This window comes from Papaver somniferum, unplaced genomic scaffold (genome assembly GCF_003573695.1).
Source record: "Papaver somniferum cultivar HN1 unplaced genomic scaffold, ASM357369v1 unplaced-scaffold_81, whole genome shotgun sequence".
NCBI classification, from domain to species: domain Eukaryota; kingdom Viridiplantae; phylum Streptophyta; class Magnoliopsida; order Ranunculales; family Papaveraceae; genus Papaver; species Papaver somniferum.
Window position 1 is genome coordinate 2,139,266 of NW_020651082.1, and position 24,307 is coordinate 2,163,572.

At 39.0% G+C, this 24,307-nt stretch overlaps 3 protein-coding genes and 1 long non-coding RNA gene across 4 annotated transcripts; 2 read left to right on the forward strand and 2 right to left on the reverse strand.

The window, feature by feature from the left end:
• The first annotated feature begins 7,432 nt into the window (after window positions 1-7,432).
• Window positions 7,433-10,129, forward strand: LOC113345362. The gene is made up of 2 exons (XR_003358105.1): window positions 7,433-8,079; window positions 8,185-10,129. It is a non-coding gene; the product is annotated as an uncharacterized LOC113345362 (long non-coding RNA).
• A 6,553-nt stretch (window positions 10,130-16,682) lies between these two features.
• LOC113345540 lies at window positions 16,683-19,309 on the reverse strand. The gene is made up of 8 exons (XM_026589302.1): window positions 18,942-19,309; window positions 18,772-18,851; window positions 18,363-18,423; window positions 17,968-18,025; window positions 17,724-17,781; window positions 17,538-17,610; window positions 17,132-17,261; window positions 16,683-16,965 (listed from the first exon to the last, which is right to left on the reverse strand). The coding sequence occupies exons 1-7, from the start codon at window positions 19,266-19,268 to the stop codon at window positions 17,169-17,171; spliced, it is 750 nt and encodes a 249-aa protein (XP_026445087.1). The 5' UTR covers window positions 19,269-19,309; the 3' UTR covers window positions 16,683-16,965; window positions 17,132-17,168.
• A 778-nt stretch (window positions 19,310-20,087) lies between these two features.
• On the forward strand, window positions 20,088-21,319 carry LOC113345405 (UPF0603 protein At1g54780, chloroplastic-like). The gene is made up of 3 exons (XM_026589179.1): window positions 20,088-20,597; window positions 20,680-20,872; window positions 20,946-21,319. The coding sequence occupies exons 1-3, from the start codon at window positions 20,169-20,171 to the stop codon at window positions 21,191-21,193; spliced, it is 870 nt and encodes a 289-aa protein (XP_026444964.1). The 5' UTR covers window positions 20,088-20,168; the 3' UTR covers window positions 21,194-21,319.
• A 242-nt stretch (window positions 21,320-21,561) lies between these two features.
• On the reverse strand, window positions 21,562-23,555 carry LOC113345403 (GDSL esterase/lipase At1g54790-like). The gene is made up of 5 exons (XM_026589178.1): window positions 23,223-23,555; window positions 22,926-23,126; window positions 22,485-22,651; window positions 22,110-22,380; window positions 21,562-22,031 (listed from the first exon to the last, which is right to left on the reverse strand). Exons 1-5 carry the CDS (start codon window positions 23,455-23,457, stop codon window positions 21,763-21,765), a joined length of 1,143 nt encoding a protein of 380 aa, XP_026444963.1. The 5' UTR covers window positions 23,458-23,555; the 3' UTR covers window positions 21,562-21,762.
• Window positions 23,556-24,307: the final 752 nt, after the last annotated feature.

A 24,307-nucleotide genomic window follows, 5' to 3' on the forward strand; every position in this document is an offset into this window, starting at 1 on the left:
CTAACTTGACATGAATGACAAAGTTTAGAATGTTGATTCTTATTACAATGAATAGAATTATTGGTACGAAGAACATCTAAAATAGCCTTGCCGGGGTGACCAAGGAGGCTGTGCCAAATATCTGGCGAAAAAATAGCAAGAGAAATGGGGGAGGACTGGGACGGTGTTTGTGGTGGCACGACAGAGTTGGTGATAGGGTAAAGCTCCCCGGAACTATTACATCGAAGAATAATCTTCCTCGAACTCAGATCCTTCATAGAAAAACCAGAGGGGTCAAACTCAACAAATACATGATCGTCAGTAGTGAATTTACGAACGGAAACCAAGTTTTTGATAATATCAGGAACAAAAAGGGTATTTTTGAGTTGAAGAGTACGAGAAGGAAGGGTTATGAACTTAGTTCCACTAGCAGTAACTGGAATACTATTGCCATTGCCAACTAAAATAGACCGTACATTGCTGGAATTGAGAACTTTATGTAAAGTACCTGTATCGGCAGTAAGGTGCGAGGTAGCACCAGTATCCATATAGAAAGCATCATCAGGTGGCTGTAAATGCATAGAGCTATACGCCTCAACAATGTCTGTGGGATGCAGAAGTTCAGTCGATAGAGTAATGTAAGCTTGGCCATGATTACGTCCAGAAGATCGCCCAGGGGAGCTGGCATGACGCTGGTTCACAGAAGGAGGCCGGTGCCAGGAAGGAGCAGTTGGGTAGGAGCATGGGGGAATGGCCCAGTAAGGTGGCCACTACTGTTGATAATCTGGCTGTAGGTATGGGCGTGGGCCTGGTGGAGTTGGAAGCAACGGTGGGCTTGAGGAAGTTGCGGAAGTTAGGCCTGATCCATTGTTGTGGGTTTGCTGCGGACGTCTGTCAGTTTGCTGCGGACGGTTGTTTCTTCTTCCATTATTTGACTGAGGAGGGCGTTGTGAGTTGCGGTCTGAAGGAGCAGCAACAACAAGTGCGGTGGGTGCAGAGGCGAGTGAATGCTGTGCACGCCTAATTTCCTCAGTACGCAATTGAGATTGAGCAGCATCGAACGTGGGCATGGACTGTTGAATGAAGGATGCCACGGTGTTGTACTCCTCCGGGAGACCATTAACCAATTGGATAACCAGTCGTTCATCGTTCATTGGAAAATCAAGGTCACTCAATCGATCGGAAAGTGATTTAAGTTTATCACAATAATCATCAACACTAGCACAATCAGAAAACTTGAGATTTACAAACTTACTTTCAATATTTGCGGCACGGCTTCCTTTGTTTTCTTGAAAAAGTGTCTTGAGATGGTCCCAAATCTCCTTTGCGATTTTTCCTTTCTTGAGAATGGTAAGAATAAGATCCTTGGTCATGGTAGAAAACATCCATTGATGACAAATAGCATCTAACTGTTTTTCAGTATCGACATCAATATCTGTAGGTCGTTGTGAACCATCAATCAGAAATAACAATCGTTGAGCTTGAAGATGAAGATCGAAGAGAAATACCCATGAGGAGTATTCATCTTGTTTGATATCTAAGATGACTGGAATCAGAGATTTGATGTTGTTGATGGCAAAAGCCGGGTGAACGAATTTCTTTTCACCTGCCATGGATTTCAAAGATTTTTAGAAGAAGTAGGATCGAGGAGTGGCTGATACCATCTTGGATTTGATGATAATTCCCTCTCAGAGAAATGTTCTCCAGGGCCTCAACATATAATAAAACCTCAATAATATATTTTGTCATTATAGCCAAAGTAAAAGGAGATAATCTCCTAAAGGTAAATAAGGTAACATGATAATATAGAGTCTATTAATTGTGCATTTGTATCTCTATTAATTACAATCTATGTGTCTACATTTGATATGTTCTGGATCATCCTCGACGTGTTAGATTTGGCTTTGCATGGATTAGGTTATGTGGTAAGAGTTTAAGGTTATAAAAGAAAGGATTGTGGTGTTGATATATAATTTAACCGTTCGACACCAGCAGAATGCGGAGAACTCAGGGTACTGTGTTTAGGTTTGTTAACCAGAACTAGGGCACGAATCTGAAATTCAGGATCATGATTGATTACCTTTTATGTCCCGAAACTCTTGTTATCTTAATAACAAAATGTGCGTGTGATACTCAAAATTGAAGAAACAAGTAGAATTTCACTAAAAGCATTGATCTGACATTTACCGGGCATTCTTATATTTTCACTGTCAGGATTTTCTTAGGAAATCACTGAAAACCGCGAAATAACGGATCTTGAGATATTATGATGAATAATAAGTAAAACAAGCACAAACAACTATGAAAATACGAGAAAGATAAATCAACTCACAAGACACAAGATTTATAGTGGTTCGACCAATACATACAACGTGTATATATTGTCTACGTCCACTTTGATCCACACCAACTCAAATCCACTATGAAGAAAAACGATTACAAGGTCGTGTGGATCCAAGCAAACCCTTGGTTACACCGCAACAATTACCCGAGACGATAACCTTGTCTCTTGTTCCTCACCAATATGCTCTCACAACGAAATCCTAGCTTTAGCCTTAAAAGCTATACAAGAAATCTCTCACCGATCTCTTAATCGTTTTCAACACAATACAATTCTACAAGGCCTAATTACCTATTTATATAGGTTACAAACTTGGCCACCAAGAATTATAACCGGTTTAGGAAACCCCTTTCATAAAATATCACGGATAACTTTAGAAAATAATTAATTAGTCTTCAATTAACTAACAATCTCCCACTTTGAAGACTTATTTATTGTCTTCAATTCTTCTTTTCTTCAACTTTGGATTTGACGGTGCTAAAACATTTTCATGTCAGTGCGGCTCCCCTCCCATATCCTCATTCTAAGAGACCAACTAAAGCCTTGTAGAGCTTTAGCTTGTCTGATGTAACTCCCTTGGTAAACATATCCGCCGGATTCTTCGAACCAAGAATCTTCTTGAGATTCAACTATCCTTCTTCTAAGAGATCCCGAATGAAATGATAACGAATATCTATATGCTTCGTCCTAGCATGATAGTCTGAGTTCTTGGCTAAATGTATAGCTCTTTGACTATCGCTAAACAGAACACTATCTCGTTGTTCCTTTCCCAACTCATCTAATAAACCTCGTAACCGAATCATCTCTTTGCTCGCTTCTATTACTGCTACGTACTCCGCTTTCATAGTAGAATGTTACCAACTTCTGTAACCGTGAGTTCCAACTCACTGCAGCTGACCCCATAGTATAAATATAACCGGTCGTACTTCGCCTTTTATTTACATCACCTGCGAAGTCTGCATCCACATAACCCCTCAAGATATAACCTCCTTTTCTATAACACAATGGTACGTTTTTGTTACCTATCAAATACTTGAGAATCCACTTCACAGCTTCCCAATGTTGTTTTCCTGGGTTTCTTGCATATCTACTCACTACTTCCGCTGCATGTGCAATATCCGGTCTCATGCACACCATAGCATACATTAGACTCCCATTCGCCGAAGAATATGGTACGTAAGCCATGTACTCCTTTTCTTCATTTGTCTTCGCACACTGCATACTTGAAAGACGAATTTGACTTCCAAGTGGAGAACTAACTAGTTTAATATTCTCCATATTGAACCTTTTCAACACTCGTTCAATATATTCAGCTTGACTAAGCATAAATACACCCTTAGCTCTATCTCTTATGATCCTCATGCCAAGAATATGCTTTGCTTCACCAAGATCTTTCATAGCAAAATCACTTGCTAATTGTTTCTTCAAATTCTCAACTTCTTGTAGATATGTTCCGACAACCAACATATCATCCACATACAATAATAATATAATGCAGTCAGAACCACATCTTTTGAAGTAACAACAATGATCTGCATTACACCGTGAGTAACCACCTCTATGCATGAAGTTATCAAACTTCTTGTACCACTGTCTCAGGGCTTGTTTTAAACCATACAAACTTTTTTTTAGCTTGCACACCATCTCTTCCTTTCCTTTGACTATGAATCCTTCTGGCTGCTTCAGGTAAATTTCTTCATCTAGGTCACCATGAAGAAAAGCTGTCTTTACATCCAACTGTTCAAGGTAGAGATCTTCAGAATCCACTAGACTTAACACTACTCGAATAGTAGTCATCTTCACAACTGGAGAAAATATCTTGTTGTAATCAACACCAGGTTTTTGCTGGAAATTTTTCACAACCAACCTCGCTTTGTAGTGAATATCTCCATTTGCTTCAGACTTCATCCGATAAACCCACTTGTTACGCAACGCCTTCTTACCTCTTGGTAATTTTACTAACACCCAAGTGTCATTCTCCTCAAGTGAATTCATCTCATATTCCATAGCAAGTTTCCACTTTCCTGAATCATCAGCCGCCAGTGCTTCTTTAATATCTTCAGGTTCACCTCCATCCGTAAGTAATAGATAATTCAGAGCATACCTTGGGTTTGGTTTTGGAGTTCTTGATGATCTTCGTACTTCTTGTGGAACTATAGGAGTAACTCCCACTGCAGCAGAAGTCTCTTCACCTTGTACTTCTCTGCCATGAGCAACACCGTTCCCTTCTTGTACCACACTTTTTCCAGAAACATCATCAATATCGATATACAACTCCTTATCGAAATTGCTTGATCTGACATCTTCAACTTGTGTTTTATTCCGGTCCTTTTACATCTCATTCTCATTAAAAGTGACGTCTCTACTTCTAATAACTTTGTGACCCTCGTAATCCCAAATTTTATAATCAAAAACGTCATTTCCGTAACTAAGAAATATACACTTCTTTGCTTGAGCACCTATCTTAGACCTCTCACCGGGACTAAGATGAACATAACCAACACAACCAAAAACTTTCAAATATGAAAGATTTACCTTTTTTCCGGTCCAAACCTCCTATGGTATCTTCATATCTAATGGACTACTAGGTGTCCTATTGATTAGATAAGAAGCCGTCTCTGTTGCATGTACCCAGAAGGTCTCAGACAAACCAGACTGTAACCTCATGCACCTAGCACGTGCATTCAACGTCCAATTCATACATTCTGCTACTCCATTCTCCTGCGGCATCCTTGGAACTGTCCTCTCCAAACGAATTCCATTTGTAGCACATAAGTAAGAATTCTGTTTTGTCATACTCACCACGTTGTCTGACCTTAGACACTTCAACTTCAGACCAGTTTCTTTTTCAACCAAAGCTTTCCATTTCTTAAACACTTCATACACCTCGAACTTATTCTTCATGAAGTAAAAGCCACACCTTCCTTGAGTGATCATCAATAAATGTGACATAATATTGGAACCCTCTGTGAGATGCAACATCAATTAGTCCCCACACATCAGTATGAACCAAATCAAGTTTCTCACTTTTCAAGGATCTGCCGTCTCTGCTGAAACTAACCCGTTTTTTCTTTCCAAGAACACAGTCTTCACAAAAACTCATATCAACAGACTTCACCTTAGGTAGATATCCTCCCGAACATAGAATCTTCATGTTCTTCTCACTTATGTGCCCTAATCTTCTATGGCATAAGTTAGTGTCTTCACCAATACTAGCCACTGCTAAAGTAGTTCCATCTGAAGTCCGGTATAGAGTACAGACTCTAACTCCACGAGCTAATACCGTAGCTCATGTTTTCACTTTCCAATTGTGTTTCGTAAGCAAAATTTCACAGTCATCATCACAAACTTGGCCCATAAACACCAAGTTCTTTTTCAAATTTGGAACGTGTCGTACATCCTTAAATTTCCATGTCGAACCATTGACTTTCAAGATCACATCACCCAAACCAATGATGTCGCATGCTTCACCGTCACCTAAGAATAATTGTCCATAGTATCCTTCTTTATAAGATATCATAATACTCTTATCACTCGTTGCATGGAAAGAAGCTCCCGAGTCTATAATCCAAGACTCATCTTGTTTGTCCTCAGAGAGTAGTAGAAAACCTTCTGTGATCACCTTCTTGTTATCAACAAGGACCTTCACCGGTTCTGCAACTGCAACTACGTTGACCTCTTCTTGATTACCTTTGTTTCCACCATTATTAGCACCTTTGTTTTCCGGAAAATCGCGCTTGAAGTGTCATACTTTCTTACACGCCCAACACTCAACAACACCTCTAGTACGGGATTGAGATCTCCCTCTAGACTTCCATCTATATTTGTTGTTGTTGCTCCTATTTGAACTCATGCCTCTATCTTCTTCTTGCATAGTTAAGGCCGATCTTGAAGTACTAGAACCTTAACCTTGTTTTATTCTTCTCTCCTCTTCAGCAATTAATCTTTGCTGCACATCATGAAGCTTCAACTTCTCGCTCCCTGCGGAATTGCTAATGGTTGTCCTTGCAGTCTCCCAACTCTTTGGTAATGACGACAACAACCGTAAAGCTTGAACTTCATCATCAAAAGTAATACTAACTTTTGAAAGTTGAGAAATAATTGATTTAAACTTCCCAAGATGTGCTGAAATCGCTTCGCCTTCTTGCATCTTCAGATTAAATAGTTGTTCACACAACATAATCTTCCCCGAAGCTGATGACTTTTGATACAACTTTTCAAGTTTATCCATAAGATCCTTCGTACTAGTTTCCTCTTGTACGTTATTGTAGACTTCTTCCATTAGACATCTACGGATCACGGCTACACACTTGCGATCAAGAGTTGTTCCTTCATCGTCTTTGCGTGCTTCCTTTTTCGCAACTCCACCCAATGGATCAGCAATGTCTTTCTCATATAGGTAGTCTTCCATCCGAGACTTCCAAAACGCAAAGTTCTTCCCATTAAAAACGTTAACCCTAGCTACCGTACTTTCGTTATTATCACCCATAACTCCCACTCCAATCGTACTACGATAAACCCTAAAGCTCCAACCTAGCTCTGATACCAGTTGTCAGGATTTTCTTAGGGAATCACTGACAACCGCGGAATATCGGATCTTGAGATATTATGATGAATAATAAGTAAACCAAGCACAAGCAACTATGAAAATACGAGAAAGATAAATCAACTCACAAGGCACAAGATTTATAGTGGTTCGACCAATACATACAACGTGTATATATTGTCTACGTCCACTTTGAGCCGCACCAACTCAAATCCACTATGAAGAAAAACGATTACAAGGTCGTGTGAATCCAAGCAAACCCTTGGTTACACCGCAACAATTACCCGAGACAATAACCTTGTCTCTTGTTCCTCACCAATATGCTCTCACAACGAAACCCTAGCTTTAGCCCTAAAAGCTATACAAGAAATCTCTCACCGATCTCTTAATCGTTTTCAACACAATACAATTCTACAAGGCCTAATTACCTATTTATATACGTTACAAACTTGGCCACCAAGAATTATAATCGGTTTAAGAAACCCCTTTCATAAAATATCACGACTAACTTTAAGAAATAATTAATTAGTCTTCAATTAACTGACATTCACAACTGTTAAAAAATCGCTTGAAACAACACTTAACTTTCTGCTTGTACTGTTAATTCTTAGGATTGCAAGTTACCAGCGACGAATTCAAAAAGACACGCAATAATGCAGATGAAAGGCCTAGCGGTCAATCAAAAGGCTTACTGTTGGTCTTCTTAAGTGCTCTCTTTTGCAAGCTAATCGGAAGACATGTTGTTGACGGGGAAGGCAGTGACTGGTTAGTGCTGAAAAAAAATGTAGGGGTTTGATAATTGTTCTTCAATTTTCCAATTAGACCCGGATGTCAATGGAGAGGGTTCTTCCATCTGTATCAAGGTATTTGCTTTCTTTTCTTCTCGCTTTACTTGTTATATAGATGGATTTAGCAAAAATTAACGAGAGGGAGTAAATAATAATATAATAATAGTTAACGAGACATTGTAAAAAGGGTTTTCTTCTTTTCATTCTTATAAAACAAACAGTTTTGTGGTGTTAATGGAAGATAAGGAATCATACATACCCTTCACAACTTCATCAATTGCATCTGCTGTTGTCAAGCTCCTTCTCAGTCGACTCCTCTTGTGTAATTCTGCTTTCTAGTAGTGCAACCAGCTAAAACCCTTGATTTTTGTATTTTTGTACTTTTTTTGGAAGCTAAAATTGGGTGAAGTTTTCGCTTTACACAGGTGTGTATCTTATTGATTTGAATGCCAGTTCTTTGGGTTTATTTGATAAGAGAGAGGTCTGTTTACATCTGTGTGCAAAATGCATTCTCTCTTTGTTGTCTCCAGCCACTAATGGGGGCAAAACGGCAGCTGCTTATTGAGCAAAATGCACAGCTCTACAATCATATATCTGCAAATTCTGCATCCTAACTATCAGGTAAATTCATCATTTCTTATGGCTTGAAAAAACCATTTGTTGAATGTTATATCGGGAATGAGATTCTGGATTGCTGATAAAAAATTCCTAATCGAACTTGGTTAATCATGGAATTGGCCGAATAGATACAGTGAGCTTAATTACTATCTTTTTTATGTATGTACACGTACATGTTTATTGCGGTAGCAGGATAACATCAATCCATTTTGTCAGACTACATATATTCTCAGCACCATGAATGCGCCGGTATGTTGTCGTTTTGTTTCTTTTCTTGAATGTCTAATTATGCTTTACTTTCTTCCCTTGTTGTACCTTTGGGTATGTATGAATATGGGTTGGCACTAGATTAACATTCAAAATATTATCAGACAAGCACAGCTGCGCCATACCAGTGTTTTTTCGTATTTTTTAGATGAGGTTTTATAAGTCTATACCAGTGTTGAACAAGGCTAAGTTAAGAAAATGACTTAGATCCGAGTAATTGACGAAGACTAAACTTAAGAGGGAACTGGCTCTGGCCGTGCCATCAAATTGGGGGACTTCTGGAGTTGTTATGAGGTTTTATTCAACTCTCAGTTCAGAATAGTTGGCCAACTCACCTCACCTCCCTACCTGTACTCGATCACCGTTTCTGGAGTGACGTTTTAGTTGGTTATCTCTTCATGCTTCAGCCGGCATTTGCTGGAAGATGGCGTTGAATTCACTTTTAATAGGTTTTGTCCATTTTGTTTTCTTTTGATTCACTTTTATAAGTTTATTTTTCTTCTTAAAAATTAGAATTATGGCCATTTCATATGATTGGAAAATAGATGTATGGAAGGCAATGAGGATGAAATATTTAGGAGAGGAAAACTTCAGTATGATGACAAAGCATATCTCAACAAAATTCACTGGTATTACATGATTGTTGATGAGGGAATTGGTTCAAAGATCATGAGTGTGCACTTGCGCCTACTCTTTCAAAAGATTATGGTATTTACATAGTTTCCAGTTTCTCCTCTTTTGTTCCGGCATGGTTAACAACTTGACACGTATAGACAGTGCCTGTTCAGACGGATATTATTTGCTGCATATGTTACACAATTAGAGAAAACGAGGGGCGGCATGGAAGTGGAATTCTGTTAACTGATACTCCAATACAGAATAGTCTGCCCACTGGTAAACTGTGGAAGTATATGAAGATGGTGGAATGTGCTCGTGGCACTTCTTCATATCCTTTAAGCTCCCCGTGAGGGGAATATCTGCATCCGAATAAGCTTGTCCTGTCTCATATTTTCTTTTTGCTTCTTAAATTGCATGATAATTTATGGTTTTGAGTTCTGATTTTGCGCCTGAAAGTGAACCAAGTTTGACATGATGATTTGATATTTGCCGAGCATGCTGCCAGTAGTTGATATTTCAGAACATGAGAATTTAGAAGTGTGATCTAACCCTTACTTTTTACTGTTTCATAACTTGACATCAGTCTTATGTCCATCTTTAATGCTGAGTAGCTGAGGACAGGAAAGAGATGTTGATGGCTGAAGAGAGAAGACAAAGGGATAGTTGCAGATCGAGGTTTAGTGGAGGACCATGAAGTCCCTGAGTGGGTATACTCTGCGCCAAGGACATGAATCTTATGTTCATCTTTTCTGTTGAGTGTTGGGGACACAAGGCGCCTGTTGGTCGATCAGTTTGATTGAAAATGCAACTAGCAGTAGATACAAAATGACATTATGTAGGCTGTGGCCTGTGGGCGATTAATGTTAGGTTCTTCTCAGATAATGTGTTTGGTTTTTAATTACTTGAATGGGATGTCATAAGCTTAACTTCCTCTCTTTTCAACCAAACAAGCGATTTTTTTTTTTTGTTTCATTCTATTTCCTCAGACATTTTGTTCCTAGAGTAAAATAAAATTGCTCGACTTTTGTGCGAAAGGGATGGTTTTTTTTGTTGTTGTTTAAGGAGTAACATTTCTATGCTTCGCCTCCTAGTAAGAAGGGCCGGGCCTGGTGGTGCTTGGCCTCCGACTACCACATGCACGGGCCACATATTAAAAAGTATTTTAATATCGATGACTGGGTATTGTGGCTGAGCCATTTCCAATGGATGAATTATCCGAAAAATATGAACAAGGAAATACCAATTGGTCCTACAAATAATATATTAGAGACAGTCTAGTCCAGTAGACCTAGTCAATTGTCTGTTTGGTCCTATTTGGTAATATAAATTATAATTTGGTCATAAAAATTATGGTTTGGTCCTACGGTGATGTCATGGATGATGTAAATGTCACCTTGTAGTGGCAGAAATACCCTTTTGGATAAGGACCATATATATAGTCAAAAAGTAAGCTACAATAAATCATTATCAGATTTACTTTCTCTCTTATCTTTCCAAATCTAATATCTCTCTCTTTTTCTTTCTTCTTCTTTTTCCTTCTGTTAATGGCGTCTCCATTTTTTTTCTTCTATTTTTCTTCCTGTTGCTGTAAACGATGGTGATGAAGGTGAAAATCGATTTAGATATTTAGATCGGTAGTTGTAGACGATGAATACGATGATGTTGGTACTGTTGAATACGATTTTTTTAGGGTTTTTTTTTTCTTTTTTCTGCTGCTGTTGACGATGAAGATGATGAAGATATGTTGTTGTTGCTGCTGTTGACGATGAAGACGATGGTGTTAATCTTGATTTTGATGATGATGATGAAGAAGATGAAGACGATGGTGTTAATCTTGATTTTATTTTTTCTGCTGCTGTTGACGATGAAGATGATGAAGAAGATGAAGATATGTTGTTGTTGCTGCTGTTGACGATGAAGACGATGGTGTTAATCTTGATTTTGATGATGATGATGATGAAGAAGAAGATAAAGATCTGCTACTACTACTGCCGTTGATGATGAAGACGGTGGTGTTTTTGAAGACGAAGATGTTGTTGTTGAAGACGACGAAGATGATGAAGATGATGATGCTGCAGTTCATTCCAGAAATGAACTCTGCTTTTATATGGAGTTCATTCCAGAAATGAACTCTGTTTTTATATGGACTTCATTTCTGGAATGAACTCTGTTTTTTTAGGTTTTTATATGGAGTTCATTTCTGGAATGAAATCTGTTTGTTTAGGTTGTTATATGGACTTCATTTCTGGAATGAAATCTGATTTTTTAGGTTTTTGTATGGAGTTCATCTCTGGAATGAAGTCTGTTTATTTAGTTTGTTATATGGACTTCATTTCTGGAATGAACTGTGTTTTTTTAGGTTTTTGTATGGAGTTCATTTCTGGAATGAAGTCTGTTTATTTATGTTTTCGTATGGAGTTCATTTCTGGAATGAAGTCTGTTTATTTAGGTTGTTATATGGACTTCATTTCTAGAATGAACTCTGTTTTTTTAGGTTTTTGTATGGAGTTCATTTCTGGAATGAAGTCTGTTTTTTTAGGTTTTTGTATGGATTTCATTTCTGGAATGAAGTCTGTTTTTTTTATGTTTTTGTATGGAGTTTATTTTTGGAATGAAGTATGTTTTTTTAGGTTTTTGTACGGACTTCATTTCTGGAATGAACTGCTACAAGAAAATAAATAAAAATTAACACGGAAGGGTATTTTTGTTAATTTAATATTTTTAAATAATTATGGACCAAGCAGTTAAGGCATTTGACCAAAGGATTAAACAGATATGGGCCCACCTAAAAAAAGACCAAATGATATTTTTCCCAATTTTTCCCAATTTTTTGTTTCGTTCTATTTCCTCGGACATTTTGTTCCTAGAGTAAAATAAAATTGCTTGACTTTTGTGTGTGCGCTAGTTTCGTGCTTCTGAGAAGCTGCTCTGATTCTCTCAACCAAATTCCCTAATGTTTGTTTGTGAGGAGAAAAAGGAAAAAGATATTCTAGGGATTCTTTTGAAACTTCTAATAATTGTTTTCTGACGAGCTTATAAAAGAGGATGATGCGACTGTCTCTAAGTTTAAATCTTTCTGCTTCTTCATATACATACACAGCAGGAGAAATAATGGGTGGCACAACAGTTGATGTGGAGCGTGGTCCTGATCCTTTGGAAGCCTTGGTAGCCGATGGACGAGTTGGTCCTCGGCCTTCCAATCCATACATGCACGCTACTATTCTCACCATCGACTTTAAACTTCTTCATGAAAAGATTCATTCCCTTCTCTCGGACGCCTATCTTAATCACCAACCTCTATGCAACCACTATTTTGGATCTCCTAATATTATCACTAACCAACTTAAACTCGACATAGCATCTCTTGCGCGGTTTGCCGTTCTCGCCTTGTACAATCGCCTCAGGACCATTGCTGAATTCTATTCTCCTTTTGCCGTCAATACGAGGATGAATAATCATGTTCCCATCTCTCCTCTCATGGAGTTCCCTGCATTTTTGAGCGATTTGCTTTCTTCGATTGGTGCTCTCCGAATCAGCTACAGTGCCCCAACGGATGTCTTAATTATTTACGCTCCACCTCCAAACTTCGACCCTCTTAAGTTCCTAAACGATAGACTGTCAACACATGAAGGGTGTTATAGAAACTTGATCGCTAACCTCAGATTATGTGGTATTGGGCTCTCTTCTCTAGATTATAAGCACTTAGAAGGTGCGTTCTGGACAACCTGTTACCTTCTTTGTCGTGAAGATACAGATGGTGCTAGCTCACTGAATGTTCTAGGCAAGACGCATCCCAGCAATTATGAGAATGAAGACGTTGTTCGCGCACTGGCGATGCTGGACTCCAAACCTAACCAAAATCCGTTTAAGAGCGACAGGGGACTGACTATCGGATACACAAATAATCCTGTCGTTGTAGATGCCGTAGAAGCTGATGTACCACCAAACACCACCACTGAGAGAACGTCTGCTGACTTGACTGCCCGGCTAAGTGCATGGCATTACAACGTTAACGGCCTTGGCATTCAACCAGCATCTCTCGATGAGCCGCGTGGCGTATACATTGTGGGCAGAGGAGGGCGAGGTCCCACTGTTTATTCTTGTGTCCTCGCACAACACCTATCCCACAGTGATGTTAACTCCATTCTTCGTTATCGCCTTTTGGCTCCACCAACTTTAACTACCTCTAAAGAAGAGAATAAGTCATGGTTAACTCGTTTAATTATAAATTTCTCTCGGTTTAAGTTGTATCCGTGAGCATCATAGCATCAGTTTGTTTGTTTTTGTCTTGCAACATGTGTTGCACCCTCATTCCCACTTTCTTTCTTTTTCTTAATTCAAATTCAAATGACTTCATCAAGTTAAGTGTTTTTTAGTTGGATCTGATTAGTTTACTTGACAGTTTAAATTATTTTTGTCATCTCAAGCAACTTATTTTTTTGCCGCTTTGGTTGATGAATTTATAATCACATCCTTAACTATTAATGGGGGGTAGTAGTGAGCTTGGACTCCAGAAAACTGAACCTAGGTGCATGTAAAGCCTTATTAAAAATATCAATGACCCGATATAAGGTGGTTCAAATGATCAGATTGCACAAGCTCACGAACAAAGTGAAAATCAAGAGCAACATTCTTCATTCGACTACGCATAATGGGATTAGATGCTAGAGAAATAGAACTTATGTTGTCACACCCAATAGTTGGAACAACAGGAAGAAATAGATGTAGATCCTTTAGAAGACTACAAACCCAAACCATTTCAGCTGCATTCTAAACACGACTCCGGATTCAACTTCCGCGGATGATCGGGAGGTTCTCGTGCAAGGACCTCCCGATGTTGGCAAGTCCCTGCTGAACAAATCTCTAGTCATCATATTAGGTAACACAAGAAAGCGGCTACAGTTTGTCGAATGCCCTGACGATATCAACGGCATGATTGATGCTGCAAAGTACGCCGATCTTGTACTGTTTCTGGTTGATGCAAGTTACGGGTTTGAAGCGGAAACATTCGAGTTTCTTAACCTTTTACAAGCGCATGGCTTCCCAGAGGTTATGGGTGTTTTCACACATCTTGACGGCTTCAAAGATGAAAAAGAACTCAAGGAAGCGACCATAGAGCTTCTCAAGGACCATTTTTGGACTGAAATATATCAAGCAGCTAAAATATCCTGCTTATCTGGTCTTTATAATGAGTTGTACAGAATGGAGGAGGTACAACAACTGGCACAACACATTGTATCGATGCTCCAATCCCGCCCCTCGTCACATCCTTATGTGCTGGTAGATCGTATCGAAGATGTTACTCCTCCAGGAACTGCAAAAGGATGCATTTTGCAAGAGAAACATAAGTCTGTATGGTTATCTTCGAGGCTGCAATATTAAGAGCGGAGCTAAGGTGCATGTTGCTGGTGTTGGTGATTTTCGTTTAGCTGGTGTTACAAGCATAACTGATCCTTTCCCTTTTCAGACATCTGACATGGAAATGGCAAAGGATTTTGTTGTTGACGTCGAGAATCAGAGTTTCAGACCAGGGACCTATCTAAGGTTGGAGGTTCATGACGTTCCTTTCCAGGTGGTTGAAAATTATGATCCTTGTCATCCGATTCTCGTCGTAGGTCTTGAAGAGGAAAATGTTTGGTTATGTGCAGGTGAGACTTCAGCGACAAAACTGGCATGTGAAACTGTTGAAGTCAGCAGAGGCAGTCACAGTGTCAGCTGGTTGGAGACGTCACCAGTGAAATCGACGATGCGCGGCAGGAAATTTTCGACTTCATTTCTGAACATCTGCATTGTGTTCCTATGTTTTGGGGACCTCCAGGTACCAGAATTGCCGTTGTGCATGAAACCAAGGAAGTGTTTCGGATAGCAGCAAAGGCTGTCGTTCTTGACCCCAAGTCTCACATGAAGATAATGAAGAGAAGCGAGCTGAAAGGAAAACCTCGTAAAATACTTGACAAGAGGACTGCGCTTATCAAGTTTAAATCGAAAGATATCGACGTTGCCGAATTTGAAGGTTCGCCTATTCGGACTAATTTCAGGTGTATTTGGGGGAAGGTTAGTAAGGCGAAAAAAGAGGAAGGGGGTTGCTAGATGCACATTTGAGAAGAGAATTTATAAGAGTGATACTTTTATCATGCCTGTGTTTGTTCAGGTTGGTGCTCCCCGCTTCTTCGAACCATTTGATGACAGTAAGAGGAGGCTTAGAGTTGAACAACAACGACGCCGTCGTGTGGAGATCATTGATGAGGAGTGTTGCTCCCATCCAGATTCAGCTGTTTATACGATGTTCCGTAACATTAAGTATATGACTAACAAAGGGAACGAAAGTGTGGTGGTCATGGCCGAGGAAAAACGACTAGAATTGCTTTAGAAGCAACAAATGGAGGAGAACAAGAAATTATTAAATGGTTTTGGTTGGTAATAAGTTTTTTCACTTCTTTCTGTCATTACTTTTCTTTTCAGGTTTGTAATTTTAGTTTGCTTTTGTTACGGAAAGTGACCAAAAACAGGAAACCACTGTTTTCCTATATATAGCACCTGGGTAACCTCGCCGTCGTTTTATATAATAGAGATATTTGCAACGCATAGAGAATTTTGCAACACAAAACCCTGACTTGATCGTGCAATGTCGAGCATTCCTGAAGATATTATCATCCTAATACTTCCACTATTACCAGTAAGTCGATCATACGATTAAGATGTGTCTGCAAACAATAGTTACAACTGTTCAAAACCCATGGTTTTATCAGCATGCACCTTAACCATGCTATTAAAAACAACAGATACAATATACTTCTTAACTCACCACCATGCCTGGGTGATGAAAGATTATGGAGTTGCAGATTCTTGGACTAAGCTTTTCAGTGTTTCCAAAGGGAACCCAAGTTGGTGCAACTTAATGCCGCTTCAACCTTTCAGTAATACAAGTGACATGATGGTATTCAAGCTTACGAGCAGTTTAGCAGGTCATCCTAATAGAATAGACTTGTATGATCCAGTTTTAGCCGGGGGAAGATATCCAATTCTAGCCGGGGGGAGAGTGTGGAAGAGAATTTTAGCTGGGGGAATATCTCCACCATTGTGGAAGAGAAAGAGAGCTGATTACGAGAGTGTTTTAATCTCAATTGACTCAAAGAAAAAAAGACTTGATAAGATTTTTAACATCCAAGATATTCCAGAACACTTCTGTGCAGAGACTTGTGTTGGAAGCCTAGTTTCAGTCAATTCAAGTAAAAAAGAATCGTCGTAAAGCAGCAAAAGGATCTAAGGTGTTTGAGACATCATATAGTTGAACACAAAGGTTGCAAGCTACATTTATGAACAGGGTGCTGCGCGGTGCAATGTCCCTTAGGGTGCTGCAGGCAAGGATTTCACTTATTTCTGTCATTACTTTTCTTTTCAAGTTTGTAACTTATTTTGCATTTGATTTAACTGAATGGCTTAATTTCTATAAAGGTATCTGACGCACGAGGATTGATCCGACTGTCAGCGCCTTTCATAGATCAGAAATAGATAGAAACAGAGGTAAGAAAAATTGGAACACTCCAAATACGAAGCAGTGAATATATGGACTTGATAGGAGGTTTGAACAAGTTCCCTACAAAGTCATCTGTTGAGTTTCATGATCCCAAAAAACTTACCTATACACAGCCTTGATTTGAAGGTCGAAAAACTTTTTTCCCAGGCAAAGCATGTCATTAGCGATTAGCCGCCATACTAGACTGAGAAGAACTGACCAAAAATTCTCTGCATTTCCAGGACCAACAGCTGTTCTATCTGGTTTGATTTCCCGCCACTAGAACAATTAACTGAAACAACAATGCACCAACTCCGCTTTAGATTTTCATTTTCATGGATTTAACATGGTCGTAATTCGAAATACTGAATAGGAGAAATTATAAAATATTGTTCCCCAGTTTCACCAGGATATACATAAGCAGGTAATGGAACACAGTAGATTTGGATTTTCCTTACCTGCCAAGTGCTTAAAAAAGAACGTTTAATCGGGTGGTTATAAAAGCGATAGTGATATTGCAGCAGAACGAAGCTTCACACCATCCTCCTCCCATCTAGATTCTGGGGCACTTGCTCCAGCTATGTAGGCCTGCAATACAACATACAGTAGGTTGCATAAACATTTACAAAAATTTACTTCTGTATTTGTTAATTTTTGATACATTAACTGCTTGGGAACACCATTAAATATGAATGAGTAGATAGCTGGTTCATTTTCTAGTTTCCCTTAATTTCAGTGAAATGCGAGTACCCTCCTCCCACTACTAGGATTGAAAAGGCTTGTGACGTAAATCTTTGACAGGTTTCCAAGTCGGTTCCATCCATGACCCTTAACATAATCAACAAATTATACGACGAAGCTTACCTTGCCACCGCTAACAGCAACCACTACTGCAAAATGCTGATACTCTAGTCCGTACTCATAGAAGTAGTAATTCCTGGAACAGATCGAAAAATTGATACAGGATACAAAAAAGTTCGTAAAGTATTATAACAGGAGGGAAAAAACCATGAATTTTGTGATTGAACCGCATAACTTGGCATTGGTTACCTGATACCTTCTTCCTCTTTGATTTTGATTATACGCGCAGAATACAAAGTTGCCCCACCTGCATTGGAAATTTGAAAACAATTTGAAAAAAATAAAATTTGAAAAACTTTTAAATTCTCATCAACCAGCCCATGGATCATACAACACATCTGGTGAATGAAGTAAATTTTCACTATTAGAAAAAGATCCCTGAGCCATAGACCCACTGAGATGAACAACGCAAAAACAGATAAAGTAGAGTTACCTGGCACAAAGATTCTTGCGACAGTTTTTAATGAACCCAAGTCTGAGATATCTTTGGCCTATTCAAGTAAATAAAACAGCTGTTAAGAGAACGTATCAGCAGCTTCCCCCAAAAAGAACATCTCGGCCTTTTATTCAAAAAATTAGTCTCTACGTTTCTCAAAGACTGCCATGAGTTCGTCTTAAATTTAAAAAACCTAAAATACATAGACGGAAACAAAATCTGAAACCAAGAGACACCGAGTAGCCATTCAGTAAAATATACAATTCCAATTTTCCAAAAAAAAAGAGAGAAGGCGATTCCAACCTTAAGACTGGCAAACACATGGTGCATGAGTACATAAACCCCATTTAAACAAATATAATTTTTTCAGGAAAAAAGGACACTTGACAAACCTCTAGGAAAGTGATCTTGAGCGAATTAGTTGCACGAGTGAGAACACTTACAACTTCATAGCTACAAAATTCAACAAAGTTTCAAATGAGTTGAACAGAAAGAACAATGAACATGATACAGCATTACGCCGTTTATTTCTTTACAGTTACAGGGCATGTCACAAGTATTTTATCATCCCGGATGCGAGTGAGAGTCACTGCTAAGTTCACATCAGCTGGCATTTCAATAGATCATGGTCCAATAATACACTCCAGACAGCATTATACTACATGGCACAATCAATTGTGAAGTAACTAGTATCGATTAAACACTGGGTCATTTAATTTAGCTAATGTGGTCTGACAATGTTATTGACAGCAGTAGTTCACTATACATGGCACAAGCAATTGGAGATTCAAGTTGACATACCCATCAGAAGATTCAAAACGAGCTGCATAAGTTTTGGTTTTGGCCTTGTCTCCATATAATGACATTCCAGCATTATAATCCTACAATTCAGGTACCACCCATTGATTCAATTCAAATTACAAAAACCAAAATTTGATAAATTTACAGAAAAAGTTAGGATCTTTTTTTACCTCAGGCTCAGCCTTATCAACAAACGTAGGAGGGATTCGAATTGAGAACCCACTTCCATAGTATTGAAACCATGTTTTGGTGCTGACAATTTCAGAAAGGAGTGGTTTGGGAGGTGCATTTTGAGCAGAAGCAATAGAAGAAGTAAGAGAGAACTGAAGTGCAATAGCTAGTGAAGAAATGGAAATTGTACTAGTTTTGATAAGGAAATCTCTCTTAGTTGAGTTGGTGGTGGTGGTGGGTTTAGAAAGGGTTTCTGAATTGATGGAGTTTTGAAGAAGAGGTTTTGTTGGATGTGGAGATAGTTGGGAGAAAATAAGGAAGGCCATGAGAGCTTGAGTGTAGAGAAGACAACATCCATGGTGGTGGGTTAGACTTGGGAAATGTAGATAATGTGGTGGCAGAGATCAGAGATTTTATAATGCGGTCTAGTTTTGGGATTAGTTTACACATGTGAGGGTATATTTGTAATTGTACCTTTGGCCTAGATATTTCAGCCCATCTGTAAATGTCAGGCTATGTCAAATGACTTGGATTAAGTTCTTCACCATTACCCTCAAGGCAGGGAGACTGCTATATAAGTGGTTATCAAATCGTTTAGGGCGTTACTAACCCAATAACAAGGAATATTGTGAAATTCTTTTTGTTATATGAAAATTTGGTAATTTTCGTGATACGTACTTATAACCAACAGGTTAAGAGAAATTTACAGCATGTTTGGTTTAGGTTTTTCAAATCATATAAATTCAATTCTGGGATAATCCTATTCCTCCGAAAGTGAATTCTTCGAGAGAATTAAATTCCCACTAAACACTGGAAGTTTTGCGTTTATTCGATTTGAAAAAATTGCGTATATTCTTTCATAATCCAATTTTTGGGCTCCCAAAAACCTGAGCTTAAAGGGGATGTTGGGGAGAGAAGCAAGAAATTTTACCCCGAGATGTGTCCTTAGACTCGCATCTTTTGATATGTGTTGACTCTTTTTGTTGCACTCATTCGAAAGAGAATTACAAATTTGGGTGGAAACATCCGTTATTTTCATTTGTGTCCTGCTCATATTCCCGCTGCATTTTCAAATGCCAAATCTACCCTTATCCGAGTCCCATGGTTTCTTATCCAGAACTCCACCACTCAATCCAATATCCAAACTATCCCCAACAGAAGAAGAAAAAAAATGGAGAAAAACAAAACCTTAGTGGTAATTCCGGAGTAATCAAAGAAACCCAACCATGGAAACCATATTTTCTCCTCACTCATTTTGCCCACTTTTCAATCCCAAAACTTCCTCCACTTCAAAAACACTCTTAACAAATTCAGTCATCTCCTTGCCAAAACCCATTTCTTCAAATCTTAAAACCCAATGCTCACTTCAATCACCAGTTTCAAATCCTGCTAAGAAATGGGTCACTCAGATTCACCACGGATTAGCAGCACTAGCACTTTCTTTAGCTATAAATTTTGGATCTCCAGTGCTGCTTAACAATGCCAATGCGTCAGAGTTTGATATCATCAACGAAGGTCCGCCGACTGAATCATACTGCGTCGATGATGCCGGGGTTCTCAGTCGGGTTACAAAATCCGACTTGAGACGGTTGTTGACGGATTTGGAAACACGGAAAAATATTCACATTAATTTCGTTACAGTCCGTAAGCTCACTGTGAGTCTGCATCTAATTAACCCTTTATGAATGTCGGATTGTTGTGTTTGTTTTTTGAAATGTTGCATTGATTTGGTTGTAGAGTAAAGCTGATGCATTTGAGTATGCCGATCAACTATTAGAGAAGTGGTACCCGACCGTTGAACAAGGCGGTAACAAAGCCGTGGTTGTTCTGGTTACTAGCCAGAAAGAAGGTGCTATCACCGGAGGGCCTGATTTCATTAAAGCCGTTGGAGATACCATTCTTGACTCCACCGTCTCTGAAAATCTTCCTGGTAAGGAACAGCCTGCGCGCATTCTCATTTTTGTTTATTTGCATGATCTGATTATGTGCCCGTTGCATTGCAGTCTTGGCTACCGAAGAGAAGTACAACGAAGCGATCTACAGCAGTGCGAAACGGCTGGTTGCTGCAATTGACGGGTTACCTGATCCTGGTGGTCCAAAATTCAACGAGAACAAACGGGAGTCCAACTACAAGAGCAGGGAAGAAACCGATGAGAAACGTGGGCAATTCACTCTTGTGGTTGGGGGTTTGTTAGTGATCGCATTCGTGGTTCCAATGGCTCAATATTACGCATACGTCTCCAGAAAGTGAGCTGTGTATGTGAAAATCCTTTCGTTGTACAAATTCTTATGTAGAGCATTACTTAATCAATTATCAACAACAGCTTTTTGCACTGAAATGAATAAATATTTGTTCCTAATTGATTCTGTTTCCGGATCAGACTCTTCTTGTATTTGATCTTGTTTAGCACGATACTCGCAAGCAGAACAGACCGGTGGAATTTAAACAGCCTTGTGTTATTAAAAGCGAGCGCTTAGATGCACTAGCCATGCAGGGTGCGCCTAACTAATAAAACGCCCAAGGCGAAACACTGGGTGTTTTTTTAATTTTTTTTCTGGGCGCCTAGGCGTTAGGCGAGGCAAGTGCCTAGCGCCTCAAACAGCAGCTGATAAACTGTATATGAAGAAACTTTTCATTTAGTAATTACAGGAGAATTACCTGCTGCTCTCAAATGTATGAGATAAATAATGGATTTAGTTCGACATTGCGTATTTCAGTTGGAGTAATCACAAAGTTGTTGATATTAGCTTCGAAAGAATCCATAGAAGTTAGCAGATAGAAAAAGAAATAACGAATTATGAACATATTTCATGTTGTTATCAGAACTTGAGGTTCAGAACATATGGCATTTTCTCAGAGAACGGCGGGTCAGCGTATAGTCCCGTTAATATACGTGACGCTACGTATTCGTTTGCAGCTTCAGTGTAGTGGATTCCATCCCAACTTATATATTCAGAACTGTCTTCACATCCTTTGGCTGTCACTGAGGTCCCGTTTATATCCTTAGTTTGCCCACACGAAATTCGAGTGTCGTAGTTCAGTGGAGGACCTCCATACCCACAGCAGACCAGCAGGGTCTTCTCGAACCCTGAAAATTTAGAGCTCTGAGATCAGCATTCAGGTTACAGTGCAAGTAACTTTCATTTGCCAGAGAAAGTAACATTACCGTATTTCGGATAATTTGAAATGAGATCGAACTTAATAGAGAATACGTCGACGTATGTCACATTTGCATCCGTCAATTGAGTCTGCAATTTCTTGGTTAGAGCGTGAAGCTGCAAGTTGAAAAGCTTAGCAGCACGGTTGTGTCCGCTGACACATCCAAGTTCATCAAGCTTAGACGGGTCTTTGCCGAATGTTGCAACATTTTGAGGCAAGCATCCAAGAGGACCAGTATTATGAATCCAAAATCTCCTGCCCCCTTGATCATAAATTTTCTGAAGTAAACACAAACGCAAGCGAAAATGAAGACAGCAAATTTATAATGTACTACTTCAAAAACAAGAAGAAAGAAAATTGACGTATATATTTTTCGCCTCACCTGAATGCCGGTTTCGAATTCCACTAGTATATTTGGGATTGAAGCAATGACTTGGTCCTCCGTTTTGGAATAAAATCCACCGGCTAAATCGTTCTGGCCGATATCGAACATGTACAGCCCGTTCTGAAAGAAATCCTTTGCAGGCAAATACTTGTCTAGTTTCTTACCTGCAAAAGATTCAATAACATGTCACAATCTTCATTCTGTTCTGAAAGGCGAGCTAGGCGCACAAGTCGTGAAAGGGGCGCCTAGCTAATAAAACACCCAAAGCGCAAAAAATGTGAGCCCTATTTTTCTTCTGGTTCTGGGAGCCTAGGACGCCTAGGCGAGGCGAAAAACCATTCATTCGCCTCACCTAGCACCTCACACAACATAGTTCTGTACGACACATGCCTATCTATTTGAATCAAAATGTTGCAGTTTTACGTTATTGCAAAATACCTTTTGCAAGCAACTCAAGAACACGATCTTTGAATCGGAAGAACTGAGCAACTTGAATAGCAAATGAAAACGGACTAACAGATGTTGCAGTTGCAGGAAGTATAGTAGACCCAGCTGCTGCGAAATTACACCCTCTTTTGAAACTTGGGAAACCAACAGAATCCAAATAGGAATTCAAGAACGGCAAATCAAATTCATCCACTGCAACAGAATTAACAACATTCTCATAAGCAAAAGAAAACACTGAATTTATCCTAACTGCATATTATTACACAAATGTTAAAGAAAATTGTTTACTTAGAAAGTCGACAATGAGACGTCCATCGCAGAACCTCCCCTCCGGGCTCTTGAAGTACTGTACTCCATTAGGCGGTTCGAGACTTTCGCCGAGACCTGCGATGAGCCCGCCCGTATCGGAATTCGAATCGCCGAAATTGAACACTGCCGGATAATTGAAATCAATGGAGTGTACTACCCGGACCAAAGAAATGACAAGAATTAGGAGAGCATAAGAGAGCCTAGACAGAGTCATGGCTCTTCAGTTTTTGTAGTTTGGTGATGTTTGATTGTTAACACACCACCAAATAGTTGTTTCTTTATAACTGAAAGTTTGGTTATTGGTAGCCTTTTGTGTGTATTTCAAGTTTACTCTTTTTTTCTAGAATTTCTTTGCAAGTCAAAGGAAATGATGTAATAGGTGGTGTTTAACCAAATGACCAAAATAACCTTGTAATAAGTTTTGAACGGATAGTAAATGTGTGGTGAGGGTACACTGGGGGATAGCATTAGCCAAATCATTTGTGGATAAGAAAAAGAAAAATGAAAAGAAAAGTACAATTTGGCAGATGTGCAAAAAATCAGGGTCAATTTTGGAATTTCCAAAATGAATCTCTTTGTTTAGTAATTGGCAGTGGCTCCATACCACCAAGAAACTCTTCTTGAAAGGAAAGATTAAAAAGAAAATATCTTTCTTTTTTGCTTTGATATTCGGCAAGAGGAACATTGTCTTGGTGTTTTCGTGTCTTCTTCACCAAATACACAGACTTACCCTTATCGCTTGCATATGACAAAATAGTTGGAAGTGTAAGAAAAATGTAATAATCACAATTTTTGTTAAAATACCGTAGGAGTGAGATATCGCACATGTTAGTAAGTATGTGAAGTGAAGACTATATAACTTAAACGAAGGAGATCGCACACAACAAAGTTGAGATGACGTAATGGATGATGTCAGCAAAGTCACGAGTAAAGTGTGAAGATCTGTGCGAAGTATAGTATGTGCGAGAACGAGTAATTGTATATGGACGAGTATATCGCATAGAGATTCCGAAAATAAAGGATCTCTTAGCTGTCATTCACTATGTAAGATCTTATATAAAGAT